This window comes from Monodelphis domestica, chromosome 6, assembly GCF_027887165.1.
Source record: "Monodelphis domestica isolate mMonDom1 chromosome 6, mMonDom1.pri, whole genome shotgun sequence".
NCBI lineage: Eukaryota > Metazoa > Chordata > Mammalia > Didelphimorphia > Didelphidae > Monodelphis > Monodelphis domestica.
Window position 1 is genome coordinate 75,031,340 of NC_077232.1, and position 22,034 is coordinate 75,053,373.

Genomic DNA, 22,034 nt, shown 5'->3' on the forward strand with positions numbered 1-22,034 from the left:
CAGGAAGACTCACCTTCATAGTCTAGGCCCAACACTCTCTCTACTGTGCAACCTAATTGCCATTGTTTGCCATTTCCTCCTCCAGTCAATTAAGGAAGAGGTTAAGCAACTCACCTAAGTAACACAGCTAGTAAGTGTCTAGGGACAGATTTAAACTGAGGTCTTCCTGACTATGCTGAATACTCTATTGTGCCACCTAGTTGCCCTCTATAAATTTAGGAGATAATCAAAACAGGACCTAAGGGGGCAGCTGGGTAGCTCAGCAGATTGAGAGCCAGGCCTAGAGATGGGAGGTCCTAGGTTCAAATCTGGCCTCAGACACTTCCCAGCTGGGTGACCCTGGGCAAGTCACTTGACTAGCCCTTACCACTCTTCTGCCTTGGAACCAATACACAGTATTGAGTCCAAGATGGAAGTTAAGGGTTTAAAAACAAAACAGGACCTAATGTCACCAAGAGAACAAAAAGGTCTGAGATAGAATCCTAGGGTACACTCAAATTAAGCAAACAGAAAATGGGTAATCATCTAGCAAATAAAACTAAGGAATGATCAGGCAGGAAGGGGAGAACCAGGTAAAAGCAATGTTCCTAGAGTCAATGAAAAGGATAGAAATAGAATTCAATAGAAAATATTAAATAGAAAAGATTAACAGCATTAAAAGCTTTAGCGGAGTCATGAAGGAAGAAAACATAGACAGAGCCATCAGATTTTAAAGTTAAGAGATCATAAAGTGGCTCAGTGCATAGAAAGCCAAGCCTGGAGATGGAAGATCCAGGGTTCAAATCTGGTCTCAAACACTTATTCACTAGGTATATGACCCTGAGCAAGTCACTTAACCCCCAGTGCCTAGTCATTACTGCTCTTCTGCTTTGGAATTGTTATTTAGTATCAGTTCTAAGACAGAAGATGAGTTAAAAAAAAAAAAAGATCCTAGAATCGGAGATCTAAAGTTACAAGAGTCTTCAGAGGTCATCGGGTCCAATCTTCTCATTTTATAGATGAAGAAACTCGGGTCCAGTGAGGTTTTAACTTTTCCCCCAGGATCACACAGGTAGTATCAGAGGCAGAATATGAAATGAATTCAGGTCTCTAGAAGCATATATGTGTATATAGATATACACTCCAGCAGAAGAGCAGAGCTCTCTTCTATCAACACTGGGTTAATAACTGCTTCAGTACAACTAAACAGGGAATTACCTTCCTCCCCCCAAATTCCTATTTTCCTCTTTGATTCTTCTTGATAGCTTATGTGAAGGAAACTGTGTTTCCCTAAAATCATTCCTTGGATAACAAGCAGCTGTTGACTCCTCTGCATCTATCTCCCTCAGTCCTCTACAGAAAGAACTTCAAACCCATTACTCAGCTCTGCATGTTCAGGGATCCCTCCATTTCCCATTCTTTAGGCATCACATTCTCATACTCTCTGATCACATGACATAGCTCAGATTTCCCTTATGTCACTTCAGATCATTTTCATTGTGTTTTCATATTTGATAATGTGTAATTAATTTCTGTACTCTAGAACTCCAATTCCCAGAATCCCATGTTCCTTCTCCCATTATGTGCTGATGCAGGGAGGCCCCACCTCTTGTTTTCTCTTTTGGTGATAGCTTGTTTTCGTGGTTTTAATTTTCTTAGATAGATAGGTTTTTTTTACTTCTATTTACCTTCTATTTCAAGTAATTATTAATAAACTAAAAAATACAGTTCTTGGGAGTATTGGATATTAATTTTAATCTTACAATACCTTCTTTTTATTTTAATGGAATATTTCATTCTCTCTGAAAACTTAGATAATGGAAAGGTAATTCTGCAAGTTCCTACATCTACTATTGTAAGAAGGAACCTGGTATTTTGAGAACTGACGGCAAGGCAATGATGTGGCCTTGGCAGAAAAAGAAAAATCATCAACTTGCTGTAAATGTGGACAAAACTCTCCTTGCTTTTAACATATAACAGCAATTACAATAGAGTAGTAGGAAGAAAAGTAAGATTACAAGGGTCTGGGTGGCAGGGAAGGAGAAGTAGGTATGGGTAATTCTTTCTAAGAATTTGGCAGTGAAAGAAAAGGGGGCTGGCAAGGAAATAAGACTTCAGTCCTGATGAAGTAAACTTGAGCAAATCTGTAGGCAGCAAGAGGAAAAGAGGGAGAAGGAAAAGAAAGGGTGCTAAGAGACAGGGCAAGGTAAATAGGAGACAGAGAAGATTTCATGGAATTGAATGTGAAAATGAAATGAGGGGTGTGTGTGTGTGTGTGTGTGTGTGTGTGTGTGTGTGTGTGTGTGTGTGTGTGATTTTACAATAAGCATTCCACAATGAAATGGAGGGCCAAAAAATGACAGGGACTGGGACATGGTAATACTGAAGTAGATAGGAATAAAATTATAGTGAGATGAAACAGGAATTGGGGTTTTGTCCTGGGAGATGGAAAGTCTAAGTCACTAGGATTAGAGTCAGGAGGTACAAATGGGCTACTATAAGTATAGCTGAGTTGGGGCCTCTAATCCCTAGGATCTTAATGATAGAGAATGGTACAAGTGTAGTATTCCCTCTCCAAATACCAGAATTGGGGCAGGGGACCAAAAATAGTTCAGGAAAGAAGTCTGGGCTTCCTGAAAGTCATAATTCACATGTGATACTAGTTTAGTATCCATACAACCACATGATGGGATCGAGCACACATAAATGATAAGGCACATATAGAATATCCAATCAACTCTTTGTCAGTATTAGTATCTGGGTCCTGTACCTTTTAGCATCTGATCTAATGTCTGTAGCACCAGGCAGGAGAGTCCTAGGCAGTTGCCTATGGTCCTAGTATTTCTGACTTCAAGGGTAGTATAAAATCTAACCCCAGTTCTTCCAAGTGTTCCCTTCTTTAAAAACTTTCTTTTATGTCCTTTATCTGGCCCTGAATCTAGAGTTTAATCCTGTTCTAAGCTCTTTGAGAATAATTTTGTTATTTGTATTTGCAGCCCTAGCAACTAACAAGGAATGGACAGTTAATAAAATGCATACCAATTAATTTACTGAATAATTAGCCTCTCTCTACTATACAAGTTAAAACCTGAGGGGAACTTCTGTCTACATGTGGCCTTACCACAAATTATTTTTTTAAATCATAATAAAATCAACTATAACATGAAATTATCTTTCTTGTTGCTTATAAAAATTAAATTCAACTTTGTTCCTAATATCAATATTCTTTTGAAAGAATCGAAATATAAATGATAACAGAAATTTACAACTGTATAATTATGTAAGAAAAACCAATGGAATGATCGGCCTGCAAATAACAAAACTTTAACCCAGTTTGACATATTTTTCAATGCCTTTTTAACTTTTCCCCTCTATTTCTTTTAAAGCACAGTTTTAAAATTTGCTTAAAACTGTGCTATAAGTTCCATTGCATAATCTCAATACCAGAAATTTCACAGAATACCACAGAAAAAAGATGAAATTTGCAAGCACTTTTAGTCTACTTACCTGTTATACAAGACTGCTGAGTGGCCAAATCTGTTAATATCATGATGAAGATCAGGTCTTCGAAGCACTGACCAGCGATCACAAGCTAGGATTAAGGCAGACTTATTTCAGAAATGTCTGTCATTCACAATATCCAGAACCTGATACTAGCTTTTTGGGTGGAAGGCCAAGAACAATCTCAAAAATGTCTGTTTCTCTCAGTAATTAGCTGATGATGGACTCATCCATCCACTTTTGAAATAGGTATATGGTATTCAAGTTCATTTATTTATTCATGTATGAACAAACACTACCCTCTATTGGTCATTAAAGGTAACCACACTTAGTAACTTTTCATCTGGGTCACGGTAGTGTGGCTTTGAAGAACTGTGTCAAGGCATATTTATTTGCTCTAATGAAACAGAACAACTCTGACCGTCTATAGAAAAGGTATTCTGAGAATAGTCCTTAACAGAAGAAGAAGAATAGTTATATTCCACAGTATGGGACATTTTACATTCAGAAAGTAAAAAGCCTCATCCAACAGCCAACTCACTCCTCTCAAAAAATTACTTTCTAATATACTCCAGTGCCTTTTGGGAAAATGTGGAAATTATTAAAGAAGTCTAAAAAGTAACCTCAGGTCTCGCTTACCTATACTGTCACTGTCTCTGTCTCTCTCTCTTTTTAAACCTTTATCTTCTGTCTTAGAATCAAAACTAAGTATTGGTTCTAAGGCAAAAGAGTGGTAAGGGCTAGGCAATGTGAGTTAAGTGACTTGCCCAGGGTCACACAACTAGGAAATGTCTGAGACTATAATTTGAACCCAGGTCCTCCATCACCAGACCAGGCTCTCCATCCACTGAGCCCCTAGCTATCCCCTGCCTAATACTGTCTTATCCAATATACAAGGGCACATTTTTTCAGAAGACTCCTTGAAGCCTAAAAGAGGAAGGAAAAGAAGGAAAAGGAATATGCGTTTATTAAGCACCTACTATGTGCCTGGCACTGTGCTAAGTGGTTTACAAATATTATCTTATGCAATCCTCACAACAGTTCTGGGAGCTAACATGCTATTATTAATCTCCATTTTACTATTGAGTAAATTGTAAAGAAGCTCCTTTAGTGCTCAATCAGCTCTGGAAAACTTACCAATATCATAGGCCATGAAATCTGATGAAAAGCACTTGGCACCATGACTCATAGAGGTATCATTGTGTGTGTTTCCTCCAAATACCAGCATGGTTCCACTGATTATTACAGCCGTGTGCAAATAACGGAAAAAACGGCTATCCTTAAGAATGGTCCTTTTAAGTTAAGAGAAAAAAAGAAGTAAAATAAATGTTACCCAGTGATAAATGCATAAAGCTACTTCATTAATCTAAACAAAATGACTATTGTATGACCTCTCCTGTGTTGTCATGGCATTACATATTTAAAATAAAAATTGATATGAATATGAATTACTACCATGGTCCTAGGAACCTATTACTTTCAACAGCTACCTTTTCCTCCAAATATTTAGGTCACAGGATTTGGACCTGAGAAGAGCCCTAGAAATTATCTGTTATCTTTCTCTGATTTTACAAATGAGGAACCTGAGGTCCATAGAAAGGAAGTGATTAGCTCAATGACAATAAGTAGCAGATCCAGGTCCCTTGACTGGTTCTTCTATACTGTGCCATGACTTGTTTTTCCTGTTTTTCCTCTCACCCCAAAATCAAATTCAGTCTATTTAAGGATAGAAAATATTAACTCAGTTGAAAGTTCCTCTGAAAAAACAAACTAAATATTTTCTGCTTGACTAACAAAAGTTAAAGAAACTCAACCCTCCTCCTATTACTAAAGTCATAAAACCTATAGATTTTGAGAAATAGATGGAAATTACATATGCACTTAATAACTTTTTAATGGAATTTTAAAATTCCAAAATTTTGTACCAATTCGATCAATACCCAGATAACATAAATTGTCATAACTAGACTTCATATCACATCTCAAATTAGTCATTTTATACTTATAATTATCAGGATTTTATTATCACATACATTTTATGAGGTAAAAGTAAACATTCTACTTATCTAATAACATGGATTAAAGTCTATTTTAGATTGAATAATAGCATCCCAATTATCCACAACGAAAATGCAAACCAAAAAGGTTTCTGAGTAGTCACAAAGTTTATTCAAAAAAGCCATATACTTTACTTAAAGTGAAGTCCTTGGGTCCAGACTCATAGTTTATTTATTTTTACTTTACAAACAATTCTAACAATCTGAGGAACCTGTTTTTCAAATCCTTTGTAGATTAGGAGAATCTAAATAGATGAATGGCTACAAGCAAACATACTGGAAACAAAAATTGATAGCCAAAATCCAAAACAAAAACTCAAAAACCATAGCCTTCAGAGGACATTTAGCAAAGAACAAAAAGGCCTATTATATTTTAATAATCCCTGCAAACATATTTATTGAAGCACAGTAAAATAATGAATATTTATTTAGAGTAATGGCCCTAGTGACTAAGTCAACAACAATGACAACCAAAAAAAAGATTAAACTGACTGACTGTGTGATGTGCAAGCCTGTCATTCCTGCATCTCTGGCAGGAAGTTCCAGGCTTCAGGGGGTTAAATCATTGGGTATCTGCATTAAATTAGGTATTAACAAGCTTAGTGAGGGGAAAAAGAACCAGGTAGCCTAAAGAGGGGTGGAATTGGCACCAAGGTAGGAAATAGAGAAGGTCAAAGCTCTGTTTCTGATAGGAGTGGAACTGGGCAATGAGTGTCTCCTGCATTTCTAGCTTGGGTGGTATAGGAAGACCCAGTCTTGAAAGAAAACAAAGAAACAAAAACACTAAATTGTGTTCAGAAAATACTTCTTAAAGAAGGGATTTATATCAGGAAAAGTTTCTTCCCAAAACATTAAAATAAAGTTTGAGTATGTAAAAAGGTCAGTCTTGTCCCCCTAAAACACTCAACTTTCCACATTAACTTCAATTTCCAAGAATTTCATTCCAAGAATATAGCAGGGGGGAATATGAGTTATTAAATGACACCCATACCCTTTCTAATTTATCTCTGTGCAATATTATACATTGAGGAACACAATCAACATTATATTAAGGAAAAAAACACTTACCACATCTGAGTATCCACATCATACTTGTAAAGATCATCGGCAAGTCTGTATTTGTTGGCACTGAAAGCCTTATAACCGCCATGTATGTAGAGGGAATTTGTCTTGGCATCATAAACACTACTGTGGCCATAACCTCCTTGCACAAGAGCACCCTGAGTGTGTAAAATACTCCATGTATTTGTTACTAAAAAAGAAAATGCATTTAAAGTCAAATATTATAGGTTAATCTACCACGGAACCTTAATGTATATAATAGGTAAAAAGACATTGGGAGACAGTTCAGCTGACCAAATTTCATTTTGAAATTATTGTCAATAAGAAAAACAATTGCAACAGAAATAGTAGATAATTCAGGTGGATTAGATTACACCAATTTAACTACTGAAATTGTATTTTAATGGTTCTCTTCTGTGGGGGGGGGGGGGGGCATCTAAGTAAAACTTAAACTACATTTTACAAATACTTACTTAATGCTCATAACTTTTAGTAAAGCCTTTAGAGGTTAGGAAAAGTTTTGGAATTAAATTACCAGTCAGCTTTTTTGTTTTTAAAATAAATTGTTTTTGTTTAAAACCTTTGAATAATAAAATGATAATGACAGATTACAAAATTGCTGATGTCAATTTAGTTATCCCACCAAATTTCCTGCCCCTGACCCAGGTCATATCAAAGGTTGAGGAATAAAAAAATGATCAGGTTCCAGGAGGAACAGGCAACCTTTTTTCCTACCCTTCACATCTAGCATAATCACAAGTTACAAAGTAGAAAGGAACCCAAGTCCAGACTGAGTGTGAGACAGCCAATTAAAGATAAAATCTCTCCCATATGCCTAAGATCCTAAGTCAGGCACAGCAGAAAACCTAAGAAAAGGTGATCACAGAATATTTTTAAAAATAATTGCTCACATTTCTCCTATTACTGCCTAGTTAGAGCTAAGTCAGACTTGACTCCAGGAAGACTTGTTGAATCAGAAATAGAAATCTGAAGCCAAACAGCTTCAGAATCTAAGGCCACGTCTTAAAGCCTCTTCCCTTCAAGGAGGATACAATACAAAGTATTGTCCAAGGGCAAAAGAAAACTGACAAATTAACTTGAACTGAACCAGGTTACAATGGGCATTTTGGGAAATGAAGGAGAAAAAGAAAGGGAGGTCAAAAGAAAAGGGAAATAATTTGGAATTAATGGCTGAAATCTAAGCAGACATTTTCTATTCTGGTCAATCAAGAGGCCTGGGCAGCTCTGCTGTAGTTCAGACAGGCCTTAAAACCAAATTAAACTGATAATGTTTTATCCTATTCCCCTCAAATCTGACCTGCCAGGGGAACTATCTGGACAATACACACTTCCTTAGTCCTAGTTTTTCAGGTGGGATGGCCAATATTCTAAATGATGGACTGGAACTAAAATATCATCTAGAAAAAAAAAAACTAAAATGATTTTGTGTTCACAGACTGTATTATAATCTCCTTTGGAAGCTGCTTCCTCATAGTTTAATCATGAGAAGCTAAAAGAATACAATATACCAGGTAGGTATTGGTTGCAGAGCCCAAGGGGATGGATATGGTACTGGTGCTGGGGACAGGAAGGAAAGAAAGCAGGTGTTTGGGAACCAGTACACATTTATGAATCTAGCCTAAACTTATATGAAGAGCTGTATGTGAAAAAGTGATTAGATTTGGATCCCAAAGGGCAAGTTAGGAATAACAAACAGAAGTTGCAAAGAATATATCTCCTCAAAATAACGGGAAATGACAATTAGAGGCATCCAAAAGTAGAATAGGCAAGTTAGACTATATGACCTGTCATATCTCTTCCAAGTTTGAATTCCGAGATTCAAAGATTCAGCAGGCTAGACATTTGGGTAAAATGAATAAGATTAAATGTAATATAAATAAATATTAATTCCTATGCTTAGATTTTTAAAAATGAACCACACAAATAGTTTATTCAGGATCTAAACTTTATTATTCTGTGTGTTCCCCAAAGAAGGAAGAAACCTTATTAAACATTAATTTGTGCAACAAAGACAGGAGTTTCCGTTGACAACAAACTCAGAATAATTCTTTTTTTAAGCAATCAAATTTAGGCTGTATTATTAGTAGTAAAGTATACAAAACAAAGGGGGAGCACGCTCACTGTTTTTGTTGTTTAGTTGTTTCAGTCCTATTTAATTCTTCACCACCACATGGGGGTTTTCTTGGCAAAGACACTGGAGTTGTTTGCCATTTCCTTCTCTAACTCACTTTCTAAATGAGAAAACTGAGGCAAAAAGACCAAGTGACTTGCTCAGGGTCAAACAGCCAATAAGTGTCTAAGATTTAATTTGAACTCAGGTCTTCCTGACTCCGGGCCCAGTACTCTATTTACTGTGCCACCTAGATAAAATCCAGAGATCTGGAATTCAGTTTGAACACCATATTTTAAGAGGGAAACTGATACAAACAGAACTGTATTCAAGAAAGGATGGCCTAGGTCCTGAGAAATCTGACAACTGCCATATGAAGCCTAGTTATAAATATTGGGCAGCTTTAGTTGGGAAAAGAAACTTCAGAGGGGACTTATTAGATATCTTCAAATAATTAAAAGGGAGAGGATGGGAACAAGGATGTAAGTAGATGTTGGCATAAAGTCTTTCCTGAGCTTCTCTGAATAAAGTTTCACAACTTCTCTGATCCTAGAATAATTCAAGAATTTTGTAGCTTCTGGGGTAGATATTTGGTTTGGGACTGGGGAACAATATATGGGACAAATACAGGGTAAAAGGGAAAGGAGAATGTGATGTCAGTACAATACTGGCTGATACAATCCATACCTGAATACTAGTTCTGACCCATGAGTCAGAAAGACTTGAGGCTCATTCAAGTCCTATTTGAAATAGTTTTTAGCTGTGTGATTCTGGGCGATAATGTTATTTAACCTCTCTCAAGCCAGTTTTCCCATCTGTAAAATGGTGACAATAACAACAACAACCTTCGACATGGTTGTTAGGATCAAAGATATCAAATACAAGTGATTTTCAAACTTTAAAGTGCTGTATATAAATATTTTAACTATTACTATCTTTTAGTCTAATCCAAATCTGAGGAGAAATTTCTCTTAAAACATCCCCAGTAAGTGGTGATTTAGTCTCCATTTGGGGGTTAGTGATGGGGTATTTACTACATACTAAGGAAGTCCATTTCACTTTTTTACAGTTCTAAAGATTAGCAAGTTTTTCCTTACATAAAAATTAGATCAAAAATCTCCCTCAATGAAACTTCTTATCACTGTTCCTAGTTCGACTTTCTGGGACCAAGCAGAATAAATCTCATTCCTCTTCCACTTCCACATAACAATTTGTCTATACACTTCAAAAAGGCTATAGCATGTTGCTCTTCTCCAAATTAAACATACTCAGAACCTTCCAATAATCATCATATGGCATGGTCACCAATACTCTGGTTCTTCCTCCCTCTGGATGATGCACCTATGCATCCTTCCTAACAATCTAACAACTAGAACATAATACAATACTCCAGATTAAGCTGACCAGGGTAGAAAAAAAGCAGGCCTACCTATTACTTGCCAAATTGTACTAATCTATTAATGCTGTGTAATATCAGAATAATTTCTTTGGCTACAATTTCATATTGGGAAAAAAAAATGCCCCAGCCTTCAAGAAAGCTGCAAAGCTATCTTCACTAATTTGTAAGTAATTTTAATTTCTAAATTGTGGCTCAAGGTGCCTCTATGGCTTCCTGAGCTAGAAATCAGCCATATTTATTTTTGATTATCTGTCTTCCTCTTTGTACTTTCTCACTTCTACTCAGTTATTAGTATTTATTCCTCCTTTCTATACCTTCTTCTGCCACCACACACTTTAGGCCACAGGAGTGCTTTCTTTAGGGTTTACTCAAAAGGGAAAACAACATACAGAAAAATCAAGAATATAGTTGCAAATAATCAGAAGTACCTAAAACAGAAGACTACCTCACTTGTGGTTTTCTATTTGTTATGCTAAATCATAATCTTAAAACTCATAGAGTTTGAGGCCTACAAGATTTCTTTATTATGCTACAATATATCTAGTCTTCAAAAAAAGAATGGCATCTCTCATCCCTTCGATTTCAGATTAGTCTAGTTGGTCCTTTGGCACCCATATAATGGTTTAGAATTCAGGCTATCAGGAAACCTTATTGTTGACAGATTTTTGCTGTTCCATCCACATTCCTATGTAATCACTTTGATAACTTGATATTTTCCTTTCTTATACCAAAAGGGATTTTAAAAAACTTTCTCTCATTTAACTAAAGTATTTTCTACTGTCCAATACAAAAAATATGCCTAGTTCACCCCTAAAGTTTACAAAAGATAATTCTTTTTCATAGCACAATTTTTTCTCTCAAGAAACTTACTACCTAGCAGAGTGATAATATAAGTATTCAAATATTTATAATAATCTGCCATAGAACAGTTGTTATAAAAGAGGTACGAAAAAAGTGCTAGTAAGTGTCAGAGAAGGAAGAGATCTTATTCAGTCACTAAAAATCAGGCTCCATGAAAGAGACTGCATTTTAGCTAAGTCTTGACAAAAAGATAAGATTTCAATAGGTGAAAAGCATTCCAGGATTTCTTAACTAAAGAGCAAAAGGAGGGAATACCAAGAGCTATGGTTATATGGAAGAAAAGTAGGAAATATATTTCGGCAAGAGTGATTGTGTGCAAGGGAGTATTGCTGGTAAGGTTGGTTTGGGGCCATTCAGTAAAGGCCTTTAGGGAATAGTAATGGGTAAGGAAAAATGGAGAAGTCTCAAGAGATGGAAGGCAGGAAAACTGGGGTAGAAGACAAGAAGAACAATCCAAGAGCTATACTAAGACTCCAGAATAAGATAATGGTGATAAAAATGGACAATTGAGAGGAAAGAGATACAAGATTATGGAGGCAGAATCTCTAGACATTGGTAACTATAGAATATGGCAGATAGGGGAAAGGCAGGTATAAAAGTTCCAGACCTCCTTAATTAGAAGAATGATAACAGGGCCATCAAAATAAGTTATTTGCAGGTATCATGTACTCCTGTGTATAAACTCCTGAGGGTGGAGATCAAATTTTCTCTCAACTTGACAACCAATCCAGCATGTAAATACAAACAATATTCTGTATAAACCCAGATTATTAAGTATGGGGTTTTAAAATAAGTACACCTGATGATTTTTTCATTGAACAAGAAAGATAGCATGGGGAAAGAGTTTTGGTTGATTTGTTCCTGTGGGCATTTTTCCAGGCAGGAGTATGATAGAAAGAGAAGAAATGTTGAAAGGAGTTCCATTTTTAGACAAATTAAATAAATTTAGTTTCTTAAAAATGTCCTCATTGATCTCAATTCTCATTATAACAATCATTTTTGTTACCTCAAGACCCCTTCCAAATATCCACATTTCTCTTGGTGGAGATTTGAAAACTAGTCAATGGCTGAAATATACAAATCTATTTTGCCACCTTTGATCTTCCATACCATATCAAAGTTAACCAAGTTTCATGAGAAAAGACTGGCTCAATGTTAATTATATAATGAATATTAAAAGAAAAAACAACCACTGACAAATATGTACCTACCAATGTCATATTCTTGCACATTGCTTATGTAGCCATAGAGAGGACAGTGGCCAAAGATGACCAGCATCACAACTCGGCCGTTTTTCATTGTGACAATGTGTGCTGAGTGCCCAACCACTGCATACTGCTCCTTTGCTTTGGGGGCCAATAAAACCCAGGATTCATTTTTAATGTGAAACACCCTCAACTCATTTGTCACATTGCCTGTTGAGTCAATTTTTCCTCCATACATGTAGATTTTGTCCTAGAAACAAAATTTGGAAGAAATGTTAAAAGGTTCAAACATGAGAACATAAGAAAAAAGGTCATTTATTTCTGATCTACATAAGAAATTCTTAATGACTGCTTTTAGATGCTAGACATTTAGAAAAGTCACCAAAGATGTGTAAAATCTATATAAATGATTTTCACAGAAATGATTTTAGTATAATGTGTGATACTAAAATATAGTTTATGGCCTATTTTTTTTTTTTAAGGCAGGAATCAACATGATGGATAGGGCAGGATAGGGCACTGGGCTTGGAATAAAGAAGACCTAGGTTCAAATCCCACCTCAGACACTTACTAGCTGTGTGACCCTGGGCAAGTCACTTAACCCTGTTTGCCTCAGTTTCCTCATCTCTAAAATGAGGGAGTTGTACTCCATGGCCTCTAAGGTCACTTCCAGTTCTAAATCTATGATCCTATGGAGGTCAAATTGTAATTCATCACATGCCACATCTCCAACACCTGTCCACTCTTCCTGGTCTTCCTCAGATGAAGTCTTTTGCAGTATAAAGTGACTTGGAAAAACAAAACTCAACAGGTTTCTCTCACTACTCCCTACCACAGAGAAAAGAAAAAAAATGTGAAAACTACTGTACAATCTTACTGGGTAATATGACTATTCTTTCTTATTCAAATGATCTAAACATTTATGAAAAGATAAGCTTATAACTAATTACATGAGCAGCTTCCACCTGTGCTTAGGATTTTACGTGTCTTGAACCACAGTTATATTTCCCTAATACAATTTGAAGTCTATTTAAAAATTACTCTGGTAGATGTCAAAGTCAGCCTCAACTTCTTTTTCTTTATTTATATAGATCTATTACTCTGCCTTTTAAGTTCTCCACATAGGAGGAAAGATTTTACCAATTAAGTCATGTTAAATCTTTTTTTAACCATGATACAATAATACAAAGAAAAAAATCAAAGAAAAGTTAAATTTCTCAGCCCTGAGTGGAGACATTTTACCTTGTACAATGCCAAAGAATGACCATATCTGACAACCACATCATTTACAGTTTGGTTCAGTGGAAGCCACTCCCCAGCATCAAGGTCATACCTGTACAACAAGGAGAGATTATGTTTTTACTCAAACAAAACAAATGTATTTCACATTCCGTTCTTTATTATCAGTCCACCACAGAGTCACACACTAAACCTACCAAGGGGGAAAAGGAGACATCTGGTTGCACTAGCTAAATAGCCTGAATAGATGAATATCAGAGATGATCCTAGGATTCATAAAGAAAGGAAAGAAAATGACAACTGCTATGGACAACAGAGGTATTTCTGATGACCAACCCCTCCAAATTAGTGCTACAGCTTCATTCTAAAGATAGAGACACAGCCTGGGTTTTTATTGATCTAGGGAACTTTCAGGGAAGGAAACACCCACTCCTAGTGTGGATCAGCACTTTCTCTTCAACTTATTGCCAGAGTTGCCTAAAGAACTAAGAAATGAAGTAGTAGCATGCCCAGTGTCACATGGCTATTACATGTTAGAGGCAGGAGGTGAATCTGGGTCTTCTGGCTCTAAGGCCTACACTCTATATACCTCAATAAAGAATTTAAATGTCATCCCTCCCAGGCTAGACTTCAGTCCAGCCCACAGACTAAAAAGTGGGTACAGACTATTAAGGGAATTCATATTCAAGTACTTTATTTCATGTTCATTTTAAACTGGCACTAGTAACCTTGTCATTACCAGATCTTCTATTTTAATCCATTATACAAAATTAAATGTTAAATACAAACAATCCTTAACACAAAACAACCCAACAAAAAAGCTGCAACATTTTGCTGTGATGCCAATAGCAGACTGTCTATTTGTTGCACTGTTCCTATGGAACTATGGCAGTTGCCTTACAATGTTATTTCATCCAATATTTTTTCAGAACTAAATTAACTGGACAGGGCATCCTTGTATGTGTGTGTATATATATATATATATCGATATCCATAGATATAAATATATTTGAGATAGGAAGTATCAGTTATTTCAAATTATCAAAGTAATTCACAAATCTGTACTTTTGGATCTTTTAAAAAATTCTTTATATTTTTTAAACCCTTACCTTCAGCCTTTGAATCCATACTATATATTGGTTCTAAGGCAGAAGAGTGGTAAGAGCTAGGCAATGGGGGTTAAGTGACTTGCCCAGGGTCACACAAAGGAAGTATATGAGGCCAGATTTGAACCTAGGACCTCCTATCTCTAGGCCTGGCTCTCAATCCACTGAGGTACCCAGTTGACTCTTCTTCATTTTTTTAAAACAATCCAAGAAAGCAATTATAACTACTTTAATTACAATGCAAAAATAAATTTTAAGACTTTTTTGTTTCCTAAAAAAATTTCTAGACTTTTAAAAGTTTTGTATCTATATGTAAATTTTAAATTCATTTCTAATTAAAAGCTTTGGGTGAATAAAAGCAATGAGGGTGCTTAATGAAATAACTCCTGCCTACCAGAATATGTTATGAATTATTTTTTAAATAAGGTTTTTATCATTTATCCAAATACCAGAGGAAAGTTCAATATTAACAAGATCAAGGTCAGGAAGTTTCCAAACACTAGATCCAGAACACAAGCACTGACAAAAATGTACCTATCAATGTCAGATTCCTGCCTATCAACTATGTAGTCACAGAGAGGGCAATGGAAAGCACTAAACTAGAAATAAGCCAACTCTTGGCTTCTACTTAGCTCTATGACCAGAGGGAAGTCACTTAACCTCCCTGATCTTTAGTTTATTTGTCTATAAAATGAAGTTATAACACTAATAAGATAATCTATGTGAAATATATCCTAGCTACAAAAAGACTACATAGAAGTTAAACATTTCTTCAAATAGCATATACCAAGGCCAAATATTTGAGAAATTCAATATCTTCCATTAATATTCAAATTGCACATTTAAAATCCACATATAACATGCTATTTTAAATGTTTAATTTTTCTTTCTTATCAAAGTGTCACAATCTGCCTACTATAGTATAAGCTCCATGAGGGTAGTGACCATATTTTTATTATTTTCCCTCTCCCATAGCACATGAGTTTTGCACGAAGCAGGTACTTAATACTTATTAAACTCAAGGCAATAAGAGATACTAAGCAATCTAATATATCCTTGACACATAGCATATTTATGATTTAACTGTGAATAGAAAAATTGAAAGGACATTAGGAAATGTAGGTGATGTAAAAAAGATTTTAATAAAAATATCTTGTTTTTAAAGAAATAAAAACAAGTTAACCAGGGGAAAAAAGATTATATAAAACCAACTCATGATTTGCAAAATAGCCTTACAATGCACTTTCCAAATAGTACACAGGAAGAAAAGTAACCATTTGGGTTCAGAAGACATGGGTTCAAATCTTTGTTGTTCCTTAGTATTTGACCTGAGTATTTTTTTGCTTGTAAAGTGAGAGGGTTGGAGCAGATGTTCTCTCAGGTCCCTTCTAGGTCTAAATCTTATGACTTCATGAACCCAATGAAGTAGGCAGCAAAAATATTTTCATTCTCATTTAAGAGATGAGGAAAATGAGTCTTATAAAGGCTAAATCATTTGCCCATCATCACACTGTGAGGTAAACAGTGCTGGGCCTGAAATCCACATCTTCTGACCCCATGACCAGTGAATGTTCTTTCTATTAGGTCACACTACCTCATACCTATTATAAGATACAATCCACAAGGACACTGACCTTTACAGCAGCAGGTTTTTCCTAGTCTACTATTAATTATTCATGACAGTTTATGACATAGGCTTTGATGTTTTTCATTAATCCATCAATCATTCAGTATCATTAAAGCTGCACTCCCCTTTGGAATTAACTTTCAAACAACTAAGTAGATAAACGAAATGACTCATCAAGACTGAGCATGAAGAAATATTATATTCTTGGTCCTCTCCCCATAACAATTCATATTTCTTATTTAAAGGAAGGTTTGTTTGACTTTCAATCCTTCTTGATTAACTATCCCAAGATTTACCTGAAAGAAGTTTTGGGTTGTTGTTTTTTTTTTAAGTCAATGATCACCATACTTTAAAACTTTCAAGAAGTCAAAGATTTTATCAACTTGGATACTCCCTACCCAATGCCTTAGTAAACTTCTCTTTATATGTCATGGCTTAAAAAACTATCTAACCTTAGTTAGGTTATCAGATAAGAAACCTACAACTAATTGCTGGGTCTACACTTCAAAGTGTGTGGTAAGCATACTAGGATAATTTATTGTGCCCTGTGATAGGGAAAAGACGTTTTGCAACAGACTGCGTAATGCAAAGGTTAGAGTGATTGACAGGAGCATGTGGCAAAGAGTCACATGGGAGCCTAAGGGTCAAGATCTAGGGAAAGGATCTAAGGTCACAACTGTCTTGGTACTTCTCTCCTGAAGGACCTGAAGTTGGAGGTTTTGAAAAACAGGTTTCTGGCTTTGGTGATACCAGCTGAAGAGAGGAATCTTTTGAACTGGCTGCTGGCAGTGTGAACAAAAGATTGAGGACACACTTCTCCACTGGACCTGTTTGGACAGTTGTCATCTGAAGATCCTAGTCCATTTGATTGGACTCCACTTGTGAGATTTGGTTATTGAGGAAACTTATTGTTTAGCTTAGAATAAGATAGATTTATAGACATTAGAGTTTAAGATTACTTGTAATCATTCTCCTAACCCTTTTCCCTTCCTCCCTTTCCCAACAATAAATCTAAATCTAAACTTTTTATGTTTCCCTCTTGTTCATTCCCTTACTAATCCCCATTATAACAGCCCCTGAAAGAAGATACAATGGCTCATTTGCAGTTACCCTATGAAAGAAAATCTCATTATGACAGCTTCATACGTTTGTATTTATAAGAATTCTGCTCTGCAAATTAAGAAAGCTTTGCTGTTTCTGATGTAGCCACAAAGTTAAACCATCATCTGAGAGACCTCCCTGTCTCCCAAGAAAAGAAAAGAAATGAATCACAACCTTAAAATTTTCACTTGTTTAGCAATATAGTCAATACATTTCTAAATGATCCCTTATCCTATAAAGATTAAGAAATTCTGCCAAGGCCCTGCAGATCAAAATTTATGCCAAAAGACCAAGTACAGACCAATATCAGTAAAGCTGTGACCAAACAAAAAGGAAAGATCAAAAAAAGCAAGAACTGAGAAATCATAGTTCCCCTCAATTTAAACACCAAAAAGCCCAGATCCCACCAGGAAACCAAGAAAGCTCCACAAAAGTAAGCATAGAAAGTCAGGGAAGGATAATTAAACCAAGCTATCTCTATTAATGGATTTGGTGCCATGAGTCAAATATGTTATAGTGGGGATTCTTCTGGGAGAGACTGGACTAGCTGGCCACTGAGGACTCTTCCGGTTTTGAAAATTCTATGATTCCATCACTACACAAACCCAGGAAATATGACCCCTTAGAACACTTAGGAAACAACAAGGGGGTCAGAGACAGCCAGGGATTGTGGAACTTATATCCTTGCAGGTATCATTAAATAAAAATGGAACAAACTCTTCAGCACCATGAAAGAATAGGACCTACCAAAATCTGTCATATGTAGCACTGCCTTTAAGAAGCAAAGCTCATTTTTATACTCTGATAAATCATTGGAAGAGAACTTTAGTGGAAGAATGTATGTTTAGCCTCTAGTGAAGAAAGGAGGGCACCCCTTGTCAATCCTGGAAGGGCTATGGAAAAATACTATACATTAATAGCCTGATGGTAGAGCTAGAAATTGTTCTATCATCAACTTGGAATTAGGATTAAAAAGTAACTAAAATGTCCATAATCCAAGATGCTATTGCTAGGAATATATCCTCCAAAGATGTCAGGGACAGAAGGAAAAGTTCCATTTATTACAAATTATTCATGGCTCTGCTTAGCAGTAGCAAAAAATTGGAAACAAAATAGATGCTCTCTTATTAGGAAATGTCTAAAAAGCTGTGGTTCATGAATGCAATGGATATTACTGTGCTGTAAAGAACTATTAACATGAAAAATGAATAAGCCTCAAAAGATTTATATGAATTGATAATGAATTAAACAAGAAGAACCAGGAAAACAATGTAAATGAAACTGGTAGTTAAAATCACAAAGCTTGTCCCAAGAAAAAACTGCAAAATATGTTTCCCTCACTTCTTTGAAGATGTGTAGTACTAAGGGTATGAAGATGTATAGTACTAAGGGTATGGGATACTATATATATACTGTTTCAGGTGATATGTTGTTTAACTTTCTTCCCCCTCTATTTTATTTTTTATTATAAGGGGTGGTTTGTCAGGTATGGAAGGTAAGGTGTGGGGTTAAAATCAAACCTATCAGTAAAAAATTTTAATTAAAAAATTAGTTTTCTCTTTAAAAGAAACTATCTAAATCATTTCACCCTACCAAAACTAGTCCGAATATACAAGCAGGAGCATCTATCAGAGCCCCTTTGGAAAAAAAAACAATCGGCTTAAGATGTCCTCTTCAGATCAGAATGGTGTTTGGAAGGAAAGAGTTGCTGAGAAGAAAGGAAGGCAGAGAACTAGGAAAAATTAATTGTGAGGAAAGTCAAATAGGAAGAATATTTTTAGCAGAAGGGGATATATTATGCTTATTTATGTCTTCTCTCTACTTGAAAACCAGCACAATCTCAAGTCTTTAACTGAGTTCCTATTAAAATATTTCAAGTATTTTTTATCAAAGAAGAGGATTTCTTCCATTTCTTAAACCTCTAGTACAAGAATCCAAAACATCAATGTCAAAATTGTAATTGAAAAGGAAATGTCAAGTTTTTTTCTTCATGATTCTGGGGTTTTTCTAACAATTTTTAACACTAATCATATTTTTAAAATGCACAATACAACTCATTCAACTTACGCCAGAACCATGTTGTAATCTGAATGGTTGAACATATAACCTCCAACAATCCACATTATGTTACCATTGACAACAGCTTTGTGGGATGCTCTAGGGAGCTTTGGCTGAAAGTATTCCTCCCGAGTCCAAAATGACTGATTAGCTGGCACAGGAATTGCACAGCCAGGTCCTGTGAGAAACATAACGAACACTGGTAAACGAAAGAAGATTTTGGGAAGGATTGTAACTGAGGCAAAAAATTATTGAGAAATGTACCTAGAACAGAAAGATCCCAAGTCTATTTCTCTCCAATACATAACCCTCAGCAACTACCTAGAAGACAAAATGCTTCAGAACTTTCCCCTCTTAGTTCTGTTTTACTAATGGTCCAAATCTGAATAATAGTTACTGATTTCAAATAAACAACAAAGCCTGAAATCACATCACCTGTGCTGATAACAGTAAATTTTACTTGAAGTCATGCACTGTATGAAATAGCCTTCAGGAAGACAATGAGTAATGGTATCAGTGATTAAGTAAAATGATTATAAAGCCTAAGAATTACTCCAGTAAACTAGTACCAAAGAATACTAACATTTGATCTTTCTTCTAATTTATGCTGTTAGCAAATCTGGTACTTATATAACATTATTTATGTCACAAATTTCATGTACATATTTTTAGGCAATTTAAATTAAAGCTAGACAAAACGAAAGATGGAAATCATAACAGATTTTAAGACAATTTGGCTTTTATTTAGCATTATGAAGATAATAATAGGCATTGAGCAAGTACTCAAATTCTTGATTAATGAAACTCTAAAGGCCAACCAAACTCAGACTATCACTGAGAAAACTAGTAACGTCAGTAAAATGCTTTAAAAAAAAAACACTTGGGAAAAGATTTTTAAAAATAAATTTTCTTCCCAAAGAATAGTTTGGGAAGCAACAACTTTCTTCTTTAAATTCAAAAATGAGCAAAGAAGATGTCTCCGTAAAACTCTACAGACTTAATGAAGATACAATAATGTCCCTTTTCTGCGTTTTGGCTATCTCCTTTTCCCCACATACTCTTCAAGGATTTGACTTCCTTGGGAGTCCACCATATTATATGTTCTCCTTCTCTATGATCTTCTATGAGAATGCTCCTAGAAAAATGCATTTTATAATCATCATTCCCCTCAGTACCTAAACCACACCTCTGACACATCCCCATAGCAGCTGAGCCCAAGATGCTATATATAACTCTGCAGTTTTCAAATCTAAATTTGCATGAATATGAAGCAAGGTATTATCATACTTAGTGGCTCAAATCCAAACTTTCTTCTAGTTATACAATACTAATTTAACTACCCAAATTTGGAATGTAAAGGCATTTCATAAAGGTCCTAATGAGCTGATGAAATTTCAAGATAGTTCAGTTATCATAAATGTAAATATATATATATATATATATATATATATATATAAGTCCACATGGAATTCATTTCAGTATCTCTAAAGGATAAGGGTTAGGGGCTCAAAAAAGGAATGACATATACAAAAATTATTCTTACCTTGCCAATTTGGGAAGCAGGAGCATTCTCTAATATCACTTGAATTGCAGAAGCCTCGATCTGGGTAGCCACAGTCATTTGTACAGTAAGGAATATCACATGATTCTCCTTTCCAATATTTTGAACACTCACATTTGACAGTATTGCTGCTATTACTAAACTTACATTCTCCTCGACCAGAACAGTTATTGGGGCATATGTCGTAACTATAAGCACAAGAAGAATGAAATAAAGTCAGCAGCAAACAAAATATCAATGTACCTGGAAAGACTCTTGCAAAAAACCCATGAAATCAATTCTAACTACCTATCCATGCTTCACAACAGCACTGCAACTTAGCCGAAAGAGTGGCTAGAATGAAAACAGTCACAGGCTGAGGAGTAGCTAATCCTTCAGAGTCTAAGTAAAGTATAAAAATCAAGGGCTGATATGATAAGAAGTAGGGTCCAAGGAAGGGGCAGCTGGATGGCTCAGTGGATTGAGAGCCAGGCCTAGAGACAGGAGGTCCTAGGTTCAAATCTGGCCTCAGACACTTCCCAGCTGTGTGACCCTGGGCAAGTCACTTAACCCCCATTGCCTAGCCCTTACCACTCAAAAAAAAAAATAAGGGTTCAAAGATGGCAGTAAGAAGGAAGAAGGGGGAGGAAAAATCTATTCAAATCTATCAGGCCTAAGTGAAGAGGGGTAGAGGTGGAGAAAGAATTAAAGCACAAATAGTACTAAGATCATTCCTTGACTCTAAGGCTACTCTGGCTCCACATCATTGGACCTATGTGTATGGACTTTTTGGGTCTCTTAACTGTATAATCCTCAGTAAATTTCTTAACATTTCTCAACCTTTGTTTCCAAATCTATAAAATGGGAATAGTAATACTGTAGTACTTACCTCCTAAGAATAGTATGAGGACCAAATGAAATAATATTAAAAAAGCATTTTATAAACTTTAAAACGCTAGGTAACGGTCAGTTAATGCATTTATCAGAAATTGTTATAATGGTGCCTATGTAAGAAAACAAGATGCTTAACATCTTTATAGTTATATAAAAACATGGAGGGGACAGCTGGGTACCTCAGTGGATTGAGAGCCAGCCCTAGGTTCAAATTTGGCCTCTGACACTTCCTAGCTGTGTGACCCTGGGCAAGTCACTTAACCCCTACTGGCTA

General features: G+C 35.7%; 1 protein-coding gene across 6 annotated transcripts in view; it reads right to left on the reverse strand.

The window, feature by feature from the left end:
- Nucleotides 1–22,034, reverse strand: part of ATRN (attractin) — a 230,099-nt gene that overhangs the window by 139,923 nt on the left and 68,142 nt on the right. For all 6 annotated transcript variants that reach the window (XR_008912798.1, XM_056802271.1, XM_056802270.1 and 3 more), the window contains exons 5-11: nucleotides 20,870–21,075; nucleotides 19,336–19,504; nucleotides 13,438–13,528; nucleotides 12,202–12,445; nucleotides 6,606–6,789; nucleotides 4,618–4,772; nucleotides 3,487–3,571 (exon numbers count right to left, since the gene is read on the reverse strand). Coding sequence is in view for 5 of the 6 variants with exons in the window: in XM_056802271.1 (XP_056658249.1) it covers nucleotides 3,487–3,571; nucleotides 4,618–4,772; nucleotides 6,606–6,789; nucleotides 12,202–12,445; nucleotides 13,438–13,528; nucleotides 19,336–19,504; nucleotides 20,870–21,075 (1,134 nt within the window). In the remaining variant the exon portion in view is untranslated. The remainder of the gene's footprint in view (nucleotides 1–3,486; nucleotides 3,572–4,617; nucleotides 4,773–6,605; nucleotides 6,790–12,201; nucleotides 12,446–13,437; nucleotides 13,529–19,335; nucleotides 19,505–20,869; nucleotides 21,076–22,034) is intronic.